The sequence below is a fragment of the Falco punctatus genome (genome assembly GCF_963210335.1).
Source record: "Falco punctatus genome assembly, chromosome: 4".
In the NCBI taxonomy this organism is placed as follows: domain Eukaryota; kingdom Metazoa; phylum Chordata; class Aves; order Falconiformes; family Falconidae; genus Falco; species Falco punctatus.
Genome location: NC_137583.1, coordinates 26,018,687 through 26,041,256, shown reverse-complemented (window position 1 = coordinate 26,041,256; position 22,570 = coordinate 26,018,687). Strand labels below are relative to the sequence as shown.

The 22,570-nt window shown below is 50.7% G+C and overlaps 1 protein-coding gene across 2 annotated transcripts in view; it reads left to right on the top strand.

Annotated features, from left to right (window-relative positions):
- Positions 1 to 22,570, top strand: part of PRKCB (protein kinase C beta) — a 129,501-nt gene that overhangs the window by 96,668 nt on the left and 10,263 nt on the right. For both annotated transcript variants that reach the window (XM_080384423.1, XM_080384422.1), the window contains exons 11-16: positions 3,988 to 4,079; positions 5,010 to 5,072; positions 6,893 to 7,031; positions 10,518 to 10,598; positions 10,861 to 10,968; positions 17,516 to 17,656. In XM_080384423.1, coding sequence (XP_080240549.1) covers positions 3,988 to 4,079; positions 5,010 to 5,072; positions 6,893 to 7,031; positions 10,518 to 10,598; positions 10,861 to 10,968; positions 17,516 to 17,656 — 624 coding nt within the window. The remainder of the gene's footprint in view (positions 1 to 3,987; positions 4,080 to 5,009; positions 5,073 to 6,892; positions 7,032 to 10,517; positions 10,599 to 10,860; positions 10,969 to 17,515; positions 17,657 to 22,570) is intronic.

Here is a 22,570-nt window from a genome sequence, read left to right as displayed (position 1 = left end):
TCTGCACCACCGTCAAGCAACTTGTGAATGAAAACATCCAGGTACGCGTCGGCAGGAGCAGGGAGAGGGAATCGGCGGAGTCCTTTAGAACGATGACAATGCTTTCCAGGAGGATTACATTTTAATATTATCCCAGAAATTTCATTTACCAAACACATTCAGTGTATTTAAAGCCTGTGGACCAGCTTTGCACCACAGTAATCAAAATGTGGCAGGAGAAGCTATTTCACACAGCATCTCTCTGGCATCTGAAGTGAGTCAGCTCAGGATTAGTCCTGGCAGACCTATAGTAGCTTAATAGTAATCGTATTTGTAATGTAATCAAAATGTATAGCAGGGTGTATTATCAAATGCTGGCACAAAGCACTTCGATTTCTGGGAGCACAGTCCAGAGCACAGTTCTCAGCCGGGGCTGTTAGTTCAGAGACTGGTGGGAGAGAGAAAAGCCCTAAATCTGCATTTTAAAGAAAAACTGAAGGTGAGCAATGAAAGAGCTCCTGCCTGGGTCTGAAGGCGGAGAGAAGCCGGGTGCTGGTCCTGCTGAGGGATGCTGGGGTGCTCTGCCCTGAAAAGGTCCTGGGCTCCTGGGAGGAGGGGAGTGGGCTGGGGGTCCCCCCGTGAGCCATGCCTCGGCTGACTCAGGGGCTCAGCACCAAAGGGCACAGCAGCAGCAGTGACACTGAGAAATGATAAATAGCAGGTGGATGGGGAACTCGGCTGTTGTCCGGGCTCCAGCTCTTGTTCACAATGTGGAGTCAGGCAGGAAATGGACCAAATGAGTGGTTAATTAGAAGGAGGAGGGCACTGGAGGGACCTGGGGGTTGTGTCTTGGCTGCCCCGGGAAGGGGGTGTGTGTGTTTTACCGGCTCCATGCAAGTCTGTGCAGGGGTATTTACATATCCGCGAATTTGGATGCTCCAGGCTTGGACAGACCCCGTCCTTTTCTGCCATAGACAAGAGCCAGGACAGCTTTCCATATCCATCCCTCTCTTCCAGCCTGTAGGCTGGCCAGCCATCTGGCTGCTTTATTCCTGACATTTTTTTCTCTGAAGCACCAGCATTCGCTTCTCCACCCAAATGAGGAAAGCTCAAATCCTGCTTTTAGAGCTCAGCTGGCTGTTTCAAGAGACCATCTTTTTAATATTCTTCCTTCTTGAAGTTGATCGATATATTTAGGAAACAGCTGCAAATGAGCACAATATCGCTTTGCTTTCCAGTTGCTGTCACAGGATGAGCAGCATGGCAGTGGCTGCTGAAGGTGACTTTGCCTGCCCCGTGCTTTCCTGCTGAACTGGATCCACACCTTGGCAGAGGCAGTCGTGTACAGACGGGTGTGCTCTGAAATTCCCAGTCATCTGACGAGCCAAAATCTCTTCCCCATCCCATCAGTGCCACATGTTTTACACAGCCTGATTGCCCCTTTGGTACCATATTTAATTACCGCTGAGCCTGCTGCGCTGTCAGGGTGGGCTGTGCATCACCTGGCTTCGCTGTGCTGGGATGGAGGAGCTGATTACCCGAGTTACTCTGTAGCCCTTATTATGGTAATACTCACATTTGCATATCTTCCGGGCTCCCTGTCTTTACTGTCTTAAAAGCAGGATGAGGTTTATTTAAGGAAGCAAGGAGGAATGGGAAATACTATGACCTCCTATGTAATACTGCCAGCCTGAACCTCTGGAAGTGCTCCAGCCTTTGTGCTGTTCCACTCCTGGGCTGGGACGAGCCTGGAGATGGCTCTGGGCTCCTGTGCCTCGAGGCCCCACGACTGGCTTCTGAGGGCTGTAGAAAGTTGCTTGTTGTAAGAAGGGTGACTCAGGTGTGATGTTATGCAGCGCTTTGCAGTTCTCATCCATAACTGACACGCACGCGGGTTGGAGCACAGATGTCTGCTGGCAGGGAAGGCCCACTCGGATAGCAGCCTGTGTCCCACTCCTGCATGCGCTCCTGTGGTCCGGAGCCATTGCTGCTCCCTCCCCGAGAAATGTCCTGCAGGGGTTTAGGTTGGTGCTTTTGGCAGTCTTGCACGATTTGCTTCACAGCCATTTCCCATTTGAAAAAAGAAAAAAAAAAAAAAAAAGGGCTGTGAAACATCAGAGGGAAACGGTGTTTCAAGGGCACAGATTCCCCAGGGTAAAGGTGGTGGTGGTGTGGAGCTCCTGCTTTCCCAAATTTCCTCTTCCTCTCAGAACTTGCAGGGCTTGTGCTAGAGCTCTCATTGGGATGTGGCATGATGAGGTCCAGCTGTTTGTTTTATTAATCTGAGCTTTGTGGGAATGCTCGGATCTTGTTTCTTGCCTTGTGGCTCACCTCAGGATTGATCATGGCCCACACTTCCAAATTTCTATCAAACATTGCAGCACTGGGCTAGCAGGACTAATGCTAGCAATTAATGCAGGAGCCACGCTGTGCATTCAACACCCTCGCCAGCTGACCGCGGGCTCCGGGGCAGTACACCCTGCAAGTGGCTTGGCTTCCCCCAGGAACAGCGCGGTGCAGAGGAAAAGATGCTGCTTCAGAAGCTTACCTGGGAATTTCCTAGGTCTGCACCTACGTGGCTGCCACACTGTGGAAGAGGAGAGGTGCTTTAATCTGGAGAGTCTCAATGAAAGCAAAATGGGTTTTACACATTAGAGGCAAAGTCAGTGTGTGCTTATAGATGGCTGCGATTGCACCTGCTAGCAAGTGTTTTAACTGGTTCAAAGTCACTGATTGACCTGTTTGTTCTACTCTTAACACTTAATTAACCATGTGTAACATTAAGTGCACCCTTAGACCAGGCTGCGAGGAGCAAGGAGAGGGCATGCAGCCTGCTCCTGCCCCCCGGCTTGATGGGGCTGCTGGGTCCCCAGCAAGCATGTGCATCCCTGGCATTGCTGCAGGCTGCTCCTGGGGGGATGGTGAGACTGGTGAGCTGGGAATGTCGCCCACCCCTCCTGGTGTTGGGCCAAGTTGTACTGGTCACTGCCGGTGCGCAGGGGCTGGTCCCTGCAGGAACCGCTCACGTCTTTTGTGCATCTCCTAACTGAAGCTGTGCAGTGCCTGGGGATGTACCAGCGAGGGGCTGCGGGGTCAGACACCTGCAGAATGGCTTCATTGAAGGATCAGACACATCTACTAATGGGAAGTGAAACACTTCTGGTTTAGGAATTCCTCCACCTGTGTTCTCCATTGGATCTATCTGCAAAGGTGCAGAGCTTAAATCCCCAGAGCGTTGCCAAGGAGTTAGTACATCATGGAACGGTCAGGGTTGGAGGGGACCTCTGGGGGTCATCTGGTCCTACAGACTCTGTGTGAACACGAGCTCCACTGGCTCCCCTTGGGGAGGGCAGTGATGATAACGGTATTGGCATGAAAAAAAACATGGACTGGAGCTGTCCAGTGCCTTGGTCTTTATTTCTGACCCCTGCAGATTCCCTGCTCTAATAATTTGTAGAGGAATTATGGAGGAATGAAGCTGGGTTAATTAACATTGATAATGTACAGCTGTGGGCTGGCTTCAGGGGGGTGGGTTGGCTGATGTGGATCAGGTGCAGCTGTGGCTGGTTCCTGCTAAGCAGTTAAATAGCTCTAAGGGGTGTATGGAAGAGGAGTGGGCAATGAAGAGAGACTTAGAAGCAGAGGGAGGAGAGAGAGTGCCCCGGATGGAGGAGAGACAAGTAGAGGTCCTGGGAGAAGAAGAGGACCAGGATGAGGAGAGGCTGGCTGGAAGAGCCCAGAAAAGAAAGAATCCAGATGCAGCAGAGGCAAGAAGAAGGGTGGGCTGGCCTGAAGAAGATGACAAAACAGCACAGACAGTAGATGAACAGTTGAACCCTTGTGGGGGATGGGTGGCCATGCCGGGGCAAGGCGCAGGGACTACTTACTGAAGTTAACCTGGTGTGGGATGGTAAAAGCCTTGTTGCAGCTCGCTAGTTTTGATAGTGCAGTGACAGTAATTCTGCTGCTAATTGTTTGCTTTTTTTTTTTTTTTTTTTTTTCCTTTAGGATCGCTTGTATTTTGTGATGGAATACGTGAATGGTGGGGACTTAATGTACCAGATCCAGCAGGTTGGGAGGTTTAAAGAGCCACATGCTGTGTAAGTTTAGTAGCCCTAGTTGGCACCTTCAGGGTAGGTATTTGGTGGACCTTCGTGATACAGCTGGAAATGTGGTCCAAGCCACAGGTTTTTGTGGTGCAAATCCTGGGCAAAAAGGGAGGGGGGAAAGGATGAACAACCGGAATCAGGAGATGATTTTCTGCTGGGTGCCAAGGATGCTGGTGCCTCCAGCTCACCTTTGGGATACACTGCGCTTGTTGATCAGTAAATAATCGAGCTTCATAAAAGCAGCAGGCAGGGAGGCTTCCTGGGAGACACCGGGAGCAGCGGGTGAGCTCCCAGCTGCTGTGCTAGCTGCCCTGTGCCCTTCCCCAGGATATAAGAGGGATGTTGGGTCTTTAGCTCCTCTGCTGAGGTTGCCAGCCTGAGTGTTAACTGGTGGCTTTTGGCTGCTGCTCCCTGTAATCTGGACAGAGCAGAATGTGTTTGTGAAAGCCTTCATATGCTTAAATAAAAAACACAAATGGTGGGCAGAGCCCAGGTGCATTTGGACTTTGCACTCTGGCAGAGTCCTTGGAGACCCAGAATATTCTTTAAAGAAAACGGTGGCAGTGCATGTTATTTCCGTGGCCTCCCTGAGATGACAGATAACTTTTAAAGCCGCATTGCCAGCACACAGTAATGAACAGCCATAGATTCCAGCTCTTGCTTAATGAGAATCTGTGTAACAAGAAGTGACAGCCCCCTGCTAGCCCACAGCAACCTGATCGCGTCTCTGCCCGATGTGAGCCAAGGGTGGGTTGTGTTGTTCTCATGTGATACTTGTCTGGTATTTTTATGTTATAGCTGTCTTTATCCTTTGGTCATGTATGCCCAATGCATTTCATTTAGTGCAATTGGGTTAGACAGGTTTTGATTTTGATTTATCTCCTTTAATTATCAATCTTCCTTTTAAATGTTGCATTTCAGATTCTACGCAGCAGAAATAGCCATTGGCCTCTTCTTCCTGCAGAGCAAAGGCATCATTTATCGGTAGGTGAGCAAGTTCCTCCTTCCTCTCTTCCCCCGAGAACTCTGCACAGCCAGAGCAATGTAAGACGGTGATGCTCTGCAGGGCTGCTGCAGCCCTGCTGTGCGTACAGCACCGGGGCTCCCCTCCCTGCTCCTGCTGCAGGTGGGGTGTGGTGGGTGCACACACCCAGAACGGAGCTGGGAGCCTCACAGTGTCACTGGTTTTTGCGTAGTTTCTTATCTTTGTCCCCATTTTATAGGAAGGCAGCTTTGGTTCCTCTCTTGCCTCTGTTTCATGCATTTCTTTCCATATGACACAAATGCTCACTGGCAGCACGGACCAATTCTGAGCCACGTACTTTGCTGCAGGGCGCGATTTTCTTACCATAAAAACTAGAGTCAGTACTTACGAGTGGCTTTTTCTGAGATCTACAGCGCAAGTCTGTCACTTCTGGTTCAGACACTAAAACTTCTTTTCACAATGCCAAGTGCCAGACCAGTTAAGCACTGAAACTAGCGTGCCGCTGCTCGGAAGTATTCCCAAAGCCCAAGGTAGAGCAGAGCATCTTAATGAGTGTCAGATACCATTAACTGCTTTGCAATAAGAAATGCCAGCCATGCTACTGAAGTTATGAGATGCTGAAGACTGCTCCAAAGATGAAAGAAGTGGAGCAAACCTGATGTGAGGGATGTTTTTTTTGCCATCAGCCACTACAGAGAGAGATTCTAGGTCTGTCAGTCCCCAGTGCCCCTTCTTCCTTCCTTCCTCTGAATCCAGGCTTGTGTTGAATCCTTTGGCCTGTCAGCATCCTAAGCGCTGACACAATTACTGGAAAAAACAGGCTTAAAAAACAGCAAGAAGTTTTAAATTACACTATTCTTTTTATTAGGCTCTTAACAAAATTAAGCCGCACACACCTTATGGCCCCACAGCTGTTCCCACCGGGGTATTTCAGCCAGGCCCCCAAAAAGGAAGATGCAAGAGTGATGTGTGCTTGCTTTTCACCTGTGGGTGAGGTGTGGAGCTGGGACAGCTTGTGCCTGCCACACTGTGCTGCTCTGTCACCTGCCTTGTGACTTAACGTCACCTTTGGGCAGGGGAAACCTTGCCAATGTGCTCCGATACTGCAATGGAGACTTCGAGCAGTGCTTTACTGTACAGAACACAAGCCCGGAGCAGCAGCGAGCACAGAACTGCATGGTAATTACATGGCTGGTAATGTAGAAATTGCACCTGAAATACTGAGTGTTTGCTATAAAACTGCCCTTCAGGCTGGAGCACCCACCTCTGGAGAGGCTGGTCAGGGCTGGGAGTTGGATTGGGAGCTCTAGACCTGCAGCTGTCTGCAATTTGTGCTGAAGAGCAAAGCTCTTGCGGGGTTAGGTGTGACTAACAGATACTCTGCAGATGAGGATCACCGAGAAAGACAGTTGATGTGTATTTCAGTGGGGCAGTATAGCATTGGTGATGCAGGGACTTCTGCTGAGTAGGTACTTCTTTGTGGCTGGTGAGCTTTAAGTACACTTTGATTTTCATAGGTGCAAAAAAAAATTCTATTATATCTGTCCTCCTGCTAGATGAGAGTGTTTTCCATCATACACTTGAAAGTGATTTGCCCAGCATGGTGTTCCTGTGGGTTAAAAGTAAAATAAACACTTCATTCTGACAGATCTCTGACTTATTTCTGCTCATTTCCCCAGACGTTATCCTACAAAGAGTCTGGGTGTGAGACAAAGCCAGAGCTCACTTGCAGGAGAGCAACTGGAGTCAGGAAATTTGTGTCTTTGCTGGGTGGCTTCGCTGTTGTCTCTTGTGTCATTCTTCTGCTTTTGCTTTGTAGAGACCTTAAGCTGGACAACGTGATGCTGGATAGCGAGGGGCACATAAAGATCGCAGACTTTGGCATGTGCAAGGAGAACATCTGGGATGGGGTGACCACCAAGACCTTCTGCGGCACTCCAGACTACATTGCGCCTGAGGTAGGGGATGCAGAAAGGCAGTAAATGCTCCGTGCGCATTTCGGCAGTGTGCCTGATGCTCTTTTCCATGGGATGACCTTGCTTTGGGCGGCTTTCTGATTGAAACAGGGACGTTAGTGAATTCATCGTCAACCTGGAAAGTTCATCCCTCAGTACTCTCTGCCCCACCCCACCCCGAGGCTGCCTCTAAGGAAGCAGCGATGCTGGCTCTGGCTCTGTGGCGTGTGTGCCCTGCTTCTGCCTCAAAGGACAGCAAATCCTCCACGCTGCTCTCCCTGCACTGTGTTTTCCCTCTCTGGGTGTTTTTCTCATGTCTGTGCCACTGGTGTCGCCATGCCTGTCCGATCCTTGGCACGCTCAAACCCACCAAGGGCTGCTCCTCGCATTCTTCCTTGCTCCTGGAAGAGATGAGCCCCGGAGGAGCTTGCTCCTTGCCCTGTGTGACAGCCCCTTCCAGCACAATGTGACCGGTGGGAAAAATTACCAGTGGATAGCGTTTCCGTGTGAAGTGGAAATCTTGAGATCTCTCCAGCTTGTTGCTTGCAGCGAAGGGCTGCGTAGCTGATGAGGAGAGGCTCCCTATCCACAGCTCTAGATCACACCGAAGTTACTGTGCCTTTGGTTATTGCTTACGTGATGGAGTCACATATGACACTTACATGAAGTGCTATATGGGTGCAATTTAATGTCAGACTTGTGAAATTCAGATAGGTAATTATTTTCAAACGCCTGTTCCCTTAACATAAAAATATCCCTCTCAAACCTTTTCACTCTGCTGAATTTTCAGTGACGAGATTAATATTTATTCATTTAAATATTTTAGAGGAGACTGTTTGCTAGGACGTAGTTAGACGTGCTTGTATGCTAAACTACGTTGTGTTTTGCTGCAGCCAGAGAGGTTTTTAATTACTTTTTCAGATGTATATTACATATCCTCATCCTACCAAGATTAATATTGGTGTTCTGTTGGTACATAGCTCAGTCGCTGTCTGTGATTAATACTCTTTCAAAGCAGGACAAATGACCAGTTCTCTTGGTATTTGCCTGAGCCTTATCACTTAAGCTCTTTATTTTCTTCTCCCTTGCTCTAATACTGGGTTGGGGTTTTTTTCCCAAAAGGAAAAAAAAAAATGGGAAATTAGGATGCAAATAACTACGGTACCCAGGAATGATGTTAAAGCATGCTACCAGTGGGTCTCAGAGTGAATGTGTGCATTGTGTGGATGGAGATGGGGGGTTGCAGTTCTGGCGTGGCCTCCAGCTGAGTGGCCGAGCCCAGGTCCCTGCATGTCGCTCCACTCCAGGGTCCTTCTGCCACGCCATGCTTCCTCCCATCAGGAAGCTGCAGTGCTCTCAAGCCAACATGTCTACAGGGTAAAAATGTCCTGTGATTTGCTTGACCCATTTTCAGGACTTTTTCTATTCTAGAGCCCTGTGTGCCAAGGTGACGGGTACCAAGTGCGAACGACCCGTGCGTGTAACCTCCTCTAACAAAGCCTGTTCTTCAGCTGCTGGGCTGTGACCTTCCCCAGCCTGCAGCCCCTGACTTCAATTTGCAGAAGCTGCTTTTCTGCAAGGATTTCTTCTAAGTACTATTTTCTTTTGAAGGCCTTAATGGTGCAAACAGTTCACACCTAAATGTCCCAGAGCACTCGTAAATTGTCTGAAGGACAAGTAGAAGGGACTTGAGGTGGGCGCAGCTGAGGAATTTCAGAGGTGGAACTCTGTGTCTGGCCCAGCGTGTGGAGGTGGGCAGGGTCACATCACCCCATTTGGCTGTGTGGCTGGACCAGGACCGGGACAGGAGATTGGCATCGGTCTTGTTCTCTAATTGTCCCTTGGTGCTGATGCTTTTGCAGGATGAAACTTACCTCTGCTTAGGTAGGGTGACAGCCCCCAACCTGCATCTTGGGGTACCTCCTGGCTGGATCCTGCTGGACACTGCAGGGGTCTTTTGCCAGGGCAGGCGTGGCTGAACATGAGGACCCTCGAGGCTGCGACATCTGCCCGCAGCCACGGAGCTGTGGGGCCGGAGCATTGCGTGGGGACAGACCTTTGGGGCTGAATTCCTGTGTACGTTCTCCCATGATCAGCATACGATTTGCATTTGTGCTTGAGTATAGGAATCTTTGCAGAATAGGATTCTGTAATTAGGTTGAATAAATCGTGTAATTGTTTGGCGTTAAGTAACAGATGGCAAAGCCCAAGGCCTGTCAAACCCCGAACGCTGAAGTGACGCCTGTCAGCAGCAACCAAGCAGATAAACTGGAGCTTGCGCAACACTGGGAAGCAGAAAGGTGCCCCCGGGACCCGGCTCCTTCTGCGGTCCCTGCGCTGGATCTGTCACCGCTCCCTTTCAGGCATCATGGCAGCCTGGGTGCTGGAGGGCTTGGGGACCCCCCAGCTGGAGGGGGGGAAGGAGAAGGGCTGGCTCCTGTCAGCAGCCCATGGCTGAGGGCACAGACCCAGCATCTTGCTGCACGCCGGAGCTGGGGGGCACAGGGAGCCGAGCAGCGGAGGCGCTGGGGGAGGGTACCACAGGGCTCTCCCAGGACTGGGTCCATTTCTCCACCAGCCGCTTGTCTTGTTTGTACGTGGGGTCTGGCTAGCGAGGGACGGACCCCCTTGCTGGGTGCTGCTCTAGGTACCCCAAAACACTGGTGTACGCAGGTGAGGGCAGCTGCTCCACGGAGGCGGATTAGTTGGGTGGCTTTGTTGCAGTGTCAGATCATTATGAAATCTAGGGTATTTCAGATTTTGCAGAGTAAGTTATGGGAAAATAGAAAAATTCATGTTTTGGTGCCTTATCCAAAATAAATGTTGACATTTTAAAATTAAAGCAAACAAAGCAACCAACCCTGAAGTTATGTCCAAACTCCAAAGCAGCCATATCCCTCAGGTGAGGCTAGGGCTGTCGATTATTAGGTTATTTTGTGAAGGATGTTCTGCAATAAATAATAGAAAGCAAACTGGCAGCCTGGAATGCTGAGGGTTTTGACTACCCATATGCTGCAAGTCTGTTTTAAAGGGCCACATACCATCCGCAGAGGGACAGACTCTGTTGTTATTTCAAAGCAACTGCACTGAAGTCAGTGGAAAAAAAAAATAATCCCAAAGTGCATCAGGGAAAACAAGAACGGCTGCTGCTCCAGCTCCAGCGTGCCTGGCTGTGACAAGTCTGCAAGAGCACAACAAATCTGCTAAAGTTTCATCTGAATCAGAATGAATCTGTCTCAGATCACAGTGAATATTCTGGGTTTTTTCTAATATTTAGAGCACGTTTGAGGACTGAAGATTTTTTTTTAAGTTTCTGAACTCTTTGCCTATCGTGTGCTCTGTTCATAATTGTAATTTCTCACCATTCGGGGACTGGTGTTTCAGTAAATAACCTTGTCCTTTTGACCTGGACTACAGCTCGAAATGAGTTTGCATTGTGCCAACAGGTTAAAAATAGGAGTGTAATCCGGCTGTTTGTGTTGTTTTCAGATAATTGCTTATCAGCCTTATGGGAAGTCTGTGGATTGGTGGGCATTTGGAGTCCTGCTCTACGAAATGTTAGCTGGCCAGGTAATTGAATTTTAATTGATTCCTATGGGATTGTGTTAAATTCCATTGTGAGCATATGCTGACGTGTAATTTGTTTTGTTGCTGGCACGTGGTAGGGCACTGTCTCCTCTGTGCTGGAGATGAAGCCATGGATGCAGCTCCGGGGACCGCGATGCTGAGATGCGTGGTGCAGCCGGGGCTGGTTTTGTGGCTGATGGTCACAGCAGCAAAGGGAAACTTGAAGATCGAGAAATGCACTGAACCTCTGTTTGTTTTGCTCCAGGCTCCCTTTGAGGGCGAAGATGAAGACGAGCTCTTCCAGTCCATCATGGAGCACAATGTGGCCTACCCCAAGTCCATGTCCAAGGAGGCAGTGGCAATCTGCAAAGGGGTAAGGGCTGGCCTGCATCCTCTGCCAGGAGGACAGTGCAGCCGGTGGGCACAGGGCTGTCCGTGCAGCTCCGCGCTGTGCAGCCCTACGTGCCCGGGGGTCCCACCTTCTCCTCATCCCCCTCGCCCCGGTCCCAGCTGCAGGCTCCCAACGCCAGGGGAATCTGACAGAACTCGGTTGTGTTCTGGTGCTCTTTGCCCCTAGAGCTACACCGTGTGCTAATTCATGTGTATGTACAAAACCCAATTAAAAATAATGCCTAGATTCTCTCTGTGCTGTTACACTACACTGAGCAGAAATCCAGGTAGGGCTTGAGAGCTGGGCTGTCTTTGCTCAAGGTGAAGGTCGGGAGAAAACTGGAATGTTGGCTGGGATGTGGGTGCTGAGGGCATCTCCCCAGGGACCCTGCTGCCCAGTAGGTGACAACAAGGGAGCTTTATGCATCTTTGCCTGAAAAGAAAAACGACGCTCAGAGTAAATGAATGTGATTTCTAAATAGTTCTTCTAAGATCAGACACAAAGCCTTCTCCCTGCAGAGGGTTCCATTTAGCGATGGCGAGTCGCCCTTTAGGGGCACCTGAAGTTCCCTGCTGGCGTGCACCTCTGTTGGGTCGGGGCAGCATTTTCATTACCGTATCTCTTAATTCCCAGCGAAGCTCTGTGTTGCCCGGTGTCCTGAGTTCTCTGTGGAATGGGCTGAGGCAAGACTTAAATGCAGTCTGAATTAATTTGGGTTGTGATGAGTAAAGGCTGGCTAGGTCCTGATGTTGTTATGCGTATGGTTATTGCTTGGGACTGAGCCTCATCTCAGCCAGCCAGCGTTAAACAGTGCTATAAATATGTTTGTGTAGGAATTTTAAAAATGTTTGCTTTTAATAGTTAGTATTTACAATATCCAAACATTCTATATTTCAAAATAACGTTTCTGTCTGCAAATGACACATCTTGTGCTTAATGCTCCCACTGTGGCATTTCAAAGCTTCTTCCCAGTGTTGCCAGGATTCAGAGCTTGTGGGAAGGAGGAGTGTTCACTTGGCCCGTGGGGAAAGTCTGCTGCAGGTGTTCCTGCCTGGAACGGGCACAGGGAGGGGATGCTGTCCGGGCCACCTGGCACTCACCTTCAGCACAACATAGTAGAATCGCGTCCTTAATTCAGAAACAACGCTGGTGATCAAAGGGGGAATTTCCACAAACTTTCTCACTGTCCTTCATTCCTCTTGCTGTCATTGGTTGGGATGTAACGGAAAGTCCACTGTGTTCCTGGCTGGGCAGGAGGAAGGGAAGATGCTGGGTGATGCTGAACATCATTTTCCTCACAGTGCCCAAGAGAGCAGAGGCTGGAACAGGGACCAGTCTCACTGTCGGCTTTATTTACTGTTGCATCAGTCAAAATGTGAATGCTGTAAACAGACAAGAAGAGACTGTGGATGAAACATTTGCTGGGTGTACTGCAATGGCTTCTTTCACTTTCAAAATGTGAGGCTGCATGGGAGGATATTTAGCCATGTATGGAGGGCTCGGTACTCTTATAAATTGTGTATTTTTTGGCAGCAAGGTGGTGGTTCCCTTTGTACAACTGTTGTTTCAGGGGAGTACCCAAAAAACTCATGACATTCTTTGTTGCCACCAAACTGCTACACCAGAAAGTTTAATTAGAATATGCGTGGTATTTAAGAACCATTAGTAAGCAAAATATTCATATGTTCCCCTGGAATACAGTGAAATATGTCTCAACTAACTGCAGAGGCATCCAGGCCATGCTGTTTGTGTTGGTATGTGGTGGGTCTTCCAGGAGGGCACAAACCCAGCCTTGGGTCAGCCCAGAGAACAAGCATTTGGAGAAGCCGCTGCTCTTAAACCTGAACAGTTTGGTATTTCACTGCCCTCCAAAACAATTTTGTTCTTCCCACCCAGTTTCGCTCCAGCATGCTGGTGCCAGTCATCACTTACTGTTGCACAGCTCGGAGATGAAAAGCATTTGATCCTGAAAGCCTTGTATTGGCCTGAGCCAAGAAACAAGTGTTAATCAGTTGTTGGCTGGGAAGCAAAATGGAGAGTTAACCAGAACACAGCTCCTTGACTCAACAGTCAGTATCAATTAGCAGATCAAATGGAGCATTTCCCTCCTCTGCTATCAACTCAGATTTTTTTTTCTGAAGGCTGATGCTGGAGCTGCGGTGTCTGTGGTGCAGGTAGCTTGGCGTTGGGCTCTCGAGCTCTGGCTCGGTTGTCAGGAGCCAGGCTCCCGGCTCAGACCCGTGGAGCAGCATGCATGTGTGTGTGGGCACTGGCACAAGCCATCAGCCGTTTTCCATCCCATATGGAGGGGTCTGACTGTGCCTGAGCAAAGCAGCCCTTTCCAGGTGAACAGATTGCCTGCGAGTATAAGCTCCCTCTTTAATCTCTGCCTGGTAGCAAAGACATAAAATGGCATGTTTTCTGTGGTAAAGTTTACAGGTATTTTGAGTGGTATTTCTGCTGATGGCACTGCCTGAGAGAAGCACATGAGCTGCTTAGCGCCGTGCCGCAGCCCTCGCAGGAGCGGCAGTGCCCATGCCTGGGTGGCCGTGGGTAGGAAAAAGACGGCTGGAAGGTGGGAGCATTTGGGGGCCACGCATGGTGAGCACGGCTGGGTGCCAAGGGCTTTGCTGGCTCTGGCAGAAATGCCAGGCTGTGGTTGGGCTGGGGCTGGGATGTGCTGCCGCGGTGGCACGGCTGAGCCTCGCAGAAGTGTCCTCAGGCTGTGTGCTGGGTCAGCAGAGGGGCTGGTGCCCTGATGGGGACAGGCCGGGCGGGGGCTGCCGCCGTGAGCTGTGGGGTCTCATCAAATGTGGACACAGATCATGTGGATCCGCTGTGCCTTGTGGTGCAGAATGGGCCGCTGTTAGGTGAAGCCCATGAACATGCAGCACCCGCTTGCCTTCCCGAGACAAAAAATAAAGTGGTGGTTTAGCAAAGCCGTTGAGTCCAGACTTGGACTTCCCTGTATCTGAGCTGCAAACATCAAGCGCGATTTGGTCTAAAACACCCTTCCTTATCTGCAGAAGCCCAAAGGGTTTTCACTGTGTTAGTATGGGGATTAAATCAACTTGTTTCTGTTTAATACAAACAAAGCTAAATGATTTACATGATTTAAATGATAAACAAAGCCTATGTAAGCCAGGAGAATCAGTCTGCATGTTTATGGGGTCCTATATATCAATAGCAGATGGTGCCTTCATGCTCACATGCATAAAAGCACAATAGGAAAACAAGAAAATTTAATTTCTGGATGCATATATTGAAAATACTGAATAACTGCACTGTAGTACAGCTCTGTTCAGCTTTACAGGCAGGTACATGAAGTAGAAAATCTTTTACGATTCATTAGTTGGCTGAGCTGCTCTGAATTTGGTGTGTGTTTGTGTTATGCTGAGGAAGCAAGGGTTTAACCACAGTACCGCACGGGTGTGTGTAAAACAGTTTCCAGCACAAGGCAGCAGGTAGGAAGCTAGGCTCTGGCTGGAAAAGGTAATTAGTAAGATGAGAGACTGGATTTAGTGGGGGAATGTGTGTGTAGAAGCATGTGCGCAGTCAGCAGATGCAAGCAGAGCTGTAGCCATTCTCACTTGGGTGCGTGTGGGGGGATCAGGCTCTCCTGGGGGCACTCCCAATGTGGCACAGCCTCGGCAGCTTTGCTGGGCCCCGGGAGGCAGCTGGAGCCGGGAGTTGGACTGGGAGGCGTGAGGACCGAGCAGCCGGCTGCTGGCCGGCACCATCACCCTGCCAGACCTGCAGGCACAGAGCTGCTTTCCTGCTTTGCCCCGCGTGATCTCCAGCAGCAAAAGCTGACAGTGTGTCGGCACGTTCAGCATCAGCAGTTAACAGCAGGGACCCACGCACAGATTTCTTTCCATGTTTGCTGAATGCAAACTAAGCTGTTTAGATGGGATATTAGAAAACCTTCCTTCCCCGCAAGGGTTGTGCAGCCCTGGAACAGGCTGCCCAGGGGGTGCTGGAGTCACCGTCCCTGGGGTGTTCAAACAACACACAGGTGTGGCGCTTAGGGACATGGTTAGTGGTGGCCTTGGCAGCGCTGGGTTAAGGCTTGGACTTGATGATCTTAAAAGTCCTTTTCAACCTAAATGATTCTACAATTCTATTTGGTGCGACAAATCACTAAATCAGTTTATTAGCAAGTTTCAGGCTCTTGCGTTGTTACTGGAGACTTGCTTTAGGAAAACCCGACTGAGTCACAGGATGCTGCTTATTCTCCTGCTTCAGCACAGCTGAGTGGGACCAGACTGATTGTCGGGGGGCTGTCCAGAGCCCGCTGAGACACAAAGATCCTCTTGTTCAGCTGAACCCGACTCAGCTGGGGTGGATGTGAGAGCCAAGGGGCGGCGAGGTTCACCGGGGCAGCCGGACCACAGGCAGACGCCTGTCTGTGTGCCGAGGGTGATGTGGAAGCAGCACTGAGGGGCTGGCGTGTCACCTGCCTCACTGTGCTGCCTGGGCAGCAGGGGGACTGTAAGGCGGCGGTGGGCTCCCTGCCTGCCAGGGCCACCCACCCGTGCTGCCAGCAGCACCTGGTGACACTGCTCTCCGCTCCTGGCAGGGGACAGTGCGCTAGATCCAGCCCCACCTGCTCACCCATGATGCTGCCACGCTTGTTTGAGGCCAAGATACTTAACATCTTCCACCTGGCCACGCTTCTTACACTGGGATTTATTTTTTGGGTTTTTTTTATGTAAAGGGCTGTATGCCGCAATACCAAGGGAAATTGCATATTTAAAAAAAAAAAAAAGGTAAAACAAGTTAGAAAAAAATTGAGTTAAAAAATAAAAGCAAGTTCAAGTCTTGCTTTTGTTTTTGCTGGCACCCTGTGGCCCTCCCTCTCCAGCAGTGGCTCCAGCGTGTCTCATCAAATGGGGACAGGCTCTGGAGACCGGTGCTGATGCCAGTCACGGCCTTGCCCTGCGCAGAGGCAGGTCTCACCATCTGGAAAACCACTTGTCCAGCTTGCGAAGCCTGATGTGTCCGTGCTGTTTGCAGGGGGTGATGTGGGTTTCGGGAAGCCTCGCTCCGTCGGTCTTTCAGCCGCAAGTTGCCTTCGTCGCTGGCTTGCCATGGAGAAGGTGCTGTTTGCTAGCAGGGTGCTTAGTGGCTCCGCTCCCGCTTCACATTTGTTGGGGTTTGGATTATTAGTTAGTGGGGGTTTTGTAGTTTTTTGCAGGCTTTTCCTGGCTTTCAGCTCCCTGTTGTAGCATAACTTCTAAAGATCAGCTTCCCTGAGCAAGCGTTTTGCACAGTGGTGGATTGGGCGGGCTGGTCGGTGTCACAGCATTTACCCCTTGGGGCAGGGGGGCTCTGCCCAGCGGACCTGGCAGGGGCTCGTTCACTCCCTGCGGCACGACGGGCTGCCTGGCTGCTTGGGCTGATGTGTTTCTGTCAGAAAATGCTTGCTTAGAAAAAACTTTTCTTTCGGGGGCGGGCCAGCCTCAGCAGGGGGCTGGGGGGGTTCTGTGCTCTGCTGCTGGAGCATCGGCACCTTCCCCAGAGCTGCAGGTGCCCTGTCCCTGCTGGGGGCTCACGGGGGGGTGGCGGGGTCCCTCGCAGACCCATGGCCCTGGGGACGCGGTCAGGCTCACTGCAACCTCTGCACAGCTCCGGGATCAGTTTTAAGTGCCCTGCTTTTAATAAAGTAGCCCTTTTGTTGCAGGTGTACGGCTCATATTCTCCATGCTTATCAACATCTTAGCAATCTTTGGAATCTCCATCAGATCTCTGAACACAGCTCAGACAATACCCCCAGGATATTAATGTTTGTACAGCTGCCCTTAATTCCTGCGGCCCGTTTCACTTTTCTTATTGAGCCAGAGAAGAGAAGTTTAGATGATAAACAACATTAATGGCCTGTTTGTGCTTTTTTTCCTCCAAATTGACTCTTTCATTAGAAATTCGCCTCTTGTCTCTGCTGCCATGGCTCCAGAGAAGTGGGGGTTCTGCTTCTAGGGCTAATGAAAGATTTTGAGGGCAGATTGTTCATCTCAAATGGGCACTGGCCTCTAAAATTAATTATGCAGATGCTGAGAAGTTTGCTACCAAGGAAAGGGACCACTAAGCACACTTGCATGCATCCTGCTCCCCCGTTGTAGCAGGCTGGTGAGACTGCAGCGATGCAGGGAGCTCTGCCGGCACCCTGACAGTATTTCGTGGTGAAGCAATGTTATTCCCAGAGGAAAAGGGGACGTGCTTATCCCACCCAGTGCTCATGTACCGGTGACCTGCTTTAGTCTGCTGTTGTAAGCCATTGTCAGCCTTCCCTGTCCCTGGAGCCACTCTGGCTCCTCCCTCTGTTCTCTGCTCCAAGTGCCAAAAGCCGGTAGAGGAGATGGGAGCCCCTCTTGGAGTGCGGACCCTGATGCGGGGTGTCCTGGGGCAGCGGCCGTGTGGTGCAGGCTGCCCAGTCGGGCATCACAGCATCCTGGGAACTTCTCAAAATGGGCATTTTGGGAAGCAGCTGGACACCCTCTGAGTGACTGTTTCTTCTCTTCCTATCCCCAAGCTGATGACCAAGCACCCTGCCAAGAGACTGGGATGCGGCCCAGAAGGGGAGCGGGACATCAAGGAGCACGCATTCTTCCGCTACATCGACTGGGATAAGCTGGAGCGCAAGGAGATCCAGCCTCCCTTCAAGCCAAAGGCTGTAAGTGTGGCTGCGTTAAGCGTGTTTCTCCCCTGCTGCTCTCCCACGCGCCGGTTCTCTCGTGCTCGTGGGTGCACGCACACAGATGTATGTGCGGGCGCTGCTTGTCCTACCCACAGCATGGAGGTACTGCCTCTCTGTCTGCTTAGAAGATCGTGTCTCCCCAGATCTGGCACGTGTCAGACCGCTGCCATGAGAGGATAACTCTGGGATGCCTTGTCTCGCTCTGGCTTGCAGGGGTAGAAACACCACGTGTTTAGCTCACGGATTTAATTGCATTGCAATACTGTTTGTTCGTTATCCCGGGGTCAGTCTTTCTGTTGGTGTCTTTCTCCCTTCTTCTTAAGCTGAACAGCTCTCTTTTTTTAATCTAAACTTTGTTTCAACATCTAGCTCAGCGCCGTAGTCTATTTGCATTGGCAGTGGAGCTGTATTTCACCCAACAGTTTCTCTCCAAGGTAAAGCGGTGGAAGACTGGAGCCTGGCTCACGTGTGGGCGCTGACGTGGGTGGAGAGGAGCTCTGCAGCGAGGAGAACCTGGCTGCTCTTTGTCATCCCTGCCTTGCTTTGGGCTCTGCTAGCGAGAGATGCCGTGTGCGCTGGGCGTGCGAGGCTGTAGGGGGAGATAAGCTGCCAGCAGCCAAGCTGAGGTGGAGGCATGAGTAATCTGAAAGCTTTGTCAGAAAGATGAGACTTCTTGACTGCGCCTTGGTCCAGCCGTCTTTGCAGTGACAGCTGGCCATGCAGTGCCCGTGCCAGCGCAGGGGTGCACCGGAGCCGCAGAGTGTCCTGCCTGCTGCGACAGGATTCCTGCGGAGCAGTGTGAGGGCACGAGCCTGCAAGCTGCCGTGCTCAGGCCTCTTGGTGTGACCCCAAGCATGTTGGTTTGCCGCATCCCCCTCCTGTGGTGTCTCTGCCCTTCCCAGGAGAGGGTGCACAGGCAGCGGTGACCACAGACTCGGGGACAGGGACATCTCTCCCTGGATTTCTCTTTTTCTCTTTGCCACTGTTGGGCTGGCAGGGTCACAGCTATGTCTGAGTCCAGCTCCTTAAGGCGTGGGCTTATTCACATGTCTCCACCTCCTGTTAGCTGCTGCGCCCTAGCTGGGCACTGGTGTTTTACAGAAAACGGTGAATCCAAAGTTAAATCTGATTTACACGGCTGATACGGACTGATATTTATGCCCAGTGACCAAGGTGGGGACATTGCATGTTCTCTTAATCCATCAATCTGTCCAGAGATGCTCCATGGATTTAACTGAGCCTTTCTGCCCCACTGCCCTTAACAACCTTGGACATGTCTGCTTTTCCTCTGCTTTACAGTAAACCTGTTCTTTTTAAGGGCCCCTTTCAGTGTTTGGAAAATTTCTGCTTTCAGCGAAGACATGGAGTGGGAGTCCACTTGGCATAGGGTGCTCAGCTCCTTTAGCTCTCCTGCCTTTAAGTGCCTTTCTGCTCTAGCAGCCTTTTCCCTTCTACAGCTCCTTGCTTGACTGATCCAGTATGAACAAACCACCCGTTAGGTGGGCCTGACAGGAGACCCTGCAGCCGGCTCTGCTCCCGGCACGCAGTACAGATGGGGCAGCAGGTGCCGACCCCGGGGTCTGCTCCTTGCTCCAGGTCTGCCAGCGGTGCCCTCTGTGCGTTCTGCACCGCGTACTTTAACTTCAGCAAGTATTTGTACAAAGGTAGCTGCTGCGCAGTGACACCTTTGCAGGGAACCGTACGGGGCACTGTCCTCAGAGCCTTTCGCTTCCACGGCTGAGAGCCGCTTCTGTGTGGTGCAGTCTTGGGCTGCCCTCTGCACCAGCAAAGAGAAAAATGTCCCGTTCTCCTTCCTGCCTCAGACATGTGGAGATCCAGGTTGCCGGTAAGCAGCTGGGATGGCAGTGCAGAGGTCTCGGTTGCTGCCTGCCTCCCTTTCCGTGGGAAGGAACGGAATCTTCAAGCCATTAGACCTTGTGGGAAAGGCGTCGCTGGGAAGGCATTAGCTGTGATACCAAAGCAGAACAGTGTGCAAGTATTTGGGGTTATTTGTGCGCACCATGACCTGTTGGCTCAGGGTGGGACCCAGCTGTTGTCCGAGGGGTGCTGAGGCAGGCGGCAGGGTGGGCTGTGAGCCCCAGCGAGGGTGCTGCTCCGCAGCCGGGTCCGTCGGGAAGCCTGAGCAGGCACCGGGGCTTCGGGGGGCTCGTTCTGCAGGAGCCCCAGTCTCTCCCGAATCCATGATGCAGGCTGGTTCCCACCGTGGTGTTTGCAGAGGAAGCGGTGCCCGCAGCCCCTGCCCATAGCCCTGCCTGCACCCCTGCCCGCAGCCCCTGCCCATAGCCCTGCCCGCAGCCCTGCCTGTCCTTCCCTCCCAAGCAGCTCCCTAGTGACGCCGTTCACCTTGGGCTGTGGCGTGGCGTTACTGTTCAGTGTTCTACAGCTAAAAACAACTGAATTCTGTCACAAGTGCTTTATTACTGGGTTTATGTTGTAAAATGTGCAAATTTTGTCCTGCTTTAAACGTCTTTATTCTTTAAAAATCCTTTTGACGCCGGACCGCGGAAGGGGGACGGTAAGCTGCCGTCTGTCGCTTCTCACCTTATGGCTGGTGCTGGGGAAAATTCTCCATGGGATAGGACAGGAAGTTTAACAGCAAGGTAGGCGCAGCTGATTTAGGATTTAGGTAGGATTAAGACAACTCAGGTACCTGCTGATAGCTGATATTTCAACAGCAATGCATCTGTGCTGGAAAATGCTGCTCCTTTCATGCCAGCTGTGAGCGCAGATCAGAGCAGCACAGAAATGAAAATCTGGGTTTGGGAACTTCACAGCGTGCTCAGTGGCTCACGGGGAAGGACGTTATTTACTGGGTTTGACCTTCAGCCGTTCATGCGGGGGTTGAGTGCCAGCCGGAGAGGGGGATTTGTGCTAGCCCAGCTCTTCGCCTTGGCTTAAGTCTTTTTTTTTTTTTTCTTTTTTTTTTCTAATTGGCTTCTATAAAGGTAAGGTTGCAGAGATTGCCTGTAAGCCAGAGTTTCAAAATATGGAATAATACATAAATGTGGGCTCTACCTGCCCACAAGCGCCCGCAGCCTTCCAGTGCTCCAGCACCGTGTTGTGCCGGGCGCTTCAGCCCTGTCAGCGCAAGGCAGGGGCGAGCAGAGCCCAGTCCAGTGTCTTTAGCCTCACGTCAACAAATTCTGCAATCAGCAGGTATTGTTAATTCGGGTTTGCTCATGGCTCAAGTAGCGCTAAGCCTCATCTTGCGTCTGTGAGCCCTGTGGCTAGGCGGGTGCAGGAGGTGAAACAGAGGCACTGGGGAAGGTCCCGTCCCAGAGCAGCTGGGTGGGCAGCTTGCACCTCCCCCTGTTGTGTAGCACCCACCATTTTTTGGCCACTTTTCTATGATTTTGTAACATCCCTGCAGGTAGTGAGTGTGGATGTGAGTGAGGACCCTCCGTGCCTTTCCAGCAGCTATGTGCCGGGAAGGGCTTCACATCACTTCCTAGAAACCTGCATCGTTTTACACCAACGGAAAGATAGACACTTCAGCCATCTCCCTGGCTTGGGTGTTACATACCCAGAGCTGAAAATAAATTCCCAAGAGCTCATGTGTCGCTTCCTGCTTTGTGCTTGATTAACCTTTATCACAGAGATGGTAACGAGACAGATCAGGGTCTGGGTTGTCTTCAGTGTGCAGAAACTCGGCGGTTTTGACATGGGGCTGTGCTTGGCTGCTCCGTGGTTTGGCTTGTGCATAACAATTCCTTTCGTGGGTCTGCATTTACCCTGGGGAGTGTATTTACACTTGCCTGCTTTCCCTGTCTGCTTTTTCTCTCGTTGAGATAATTATTGGTTTTGGTATCTAATTACTCCTTTACTTTACATAAAGCCTAGTGATTTGAAAATTCTCCTCATTTTGAAAGCGTTGAAATCACATGGCACAGGATTACTCACAACAGGACAGTAGTTTAAAAAAAATGCTTTTAATCTAATAATTTTTAATTGCATAAATTAATTTTATTTTATCTGCTTTGAATTAATTAATATTGAAATGCCATTTGTAGACTTGGATGTGTGAGAACTCTGGTTCTCCTGCCTGTGCATTTTTGTAGCTTTAGTTTCTGTCTTTGCGAGGTGAGTTCAGATGTTTGCATTGGTGATTTCCTAATCAGGTGAGATTTAAGGATTGAGGGGGCAGCAGCATGCTGTGAGGAGGCGGTCAGATGTGTTAAGGTTAAACATCTGCTCTCATAATCAAGTCAAGATTTGCTCTGGTAGCCTCAGGGTTCCATCAAGGCATTCTGAGATTCCCTTCTGATTGTTCAGCCGGTATTTTCAGTGTTTTGGGAAGAAATTTGGCTTTGTTTGTAGGGGGAGATAGATATAGGGGAGAGTCCTACATCAGAAAACCTTCACTGTGAAAGCTCCCAGCCTTTGTCTGGAGCAAGGATGAAATGGAATGCATTGGAGCATCCTGAGCTGGGTCCTGGGTGGTTAGCTGGACACTTACAAATGAAAAGCACCATCATTCCTCCTGCCCATGGCTCGGCCCCAGGCTCATGCTGTGACCCAAACTCCCCTAAACACAACACATCTATTGCCACAAGTGCCTGAGCCCTGATCCTCCCCCGGGCAGCAAGCACCGAGGTTGCTAACCCAGAGCAGCACCAGGAAGGTTGGGCTCACCCAAGAGATGCCTCCAAGGCTGGTGGGACTGTGTCTGTACCGCTGGTTTGGGACAAAAAACTGGGAAATCAAGGGTGTCTCCAGCCCACTGCTTCTCCGCAGCGCTGGGAGCAAGGGTTTAGTCTCAGCAGGAGAACAGCCGTCCTCGGCTTTTTATGATCTTTGATTGCATCTCGGGGATCAATGGAAAATATTTTATTATGCCTTTTGTCTCTATTTGAAATCAAGCTAGAAACC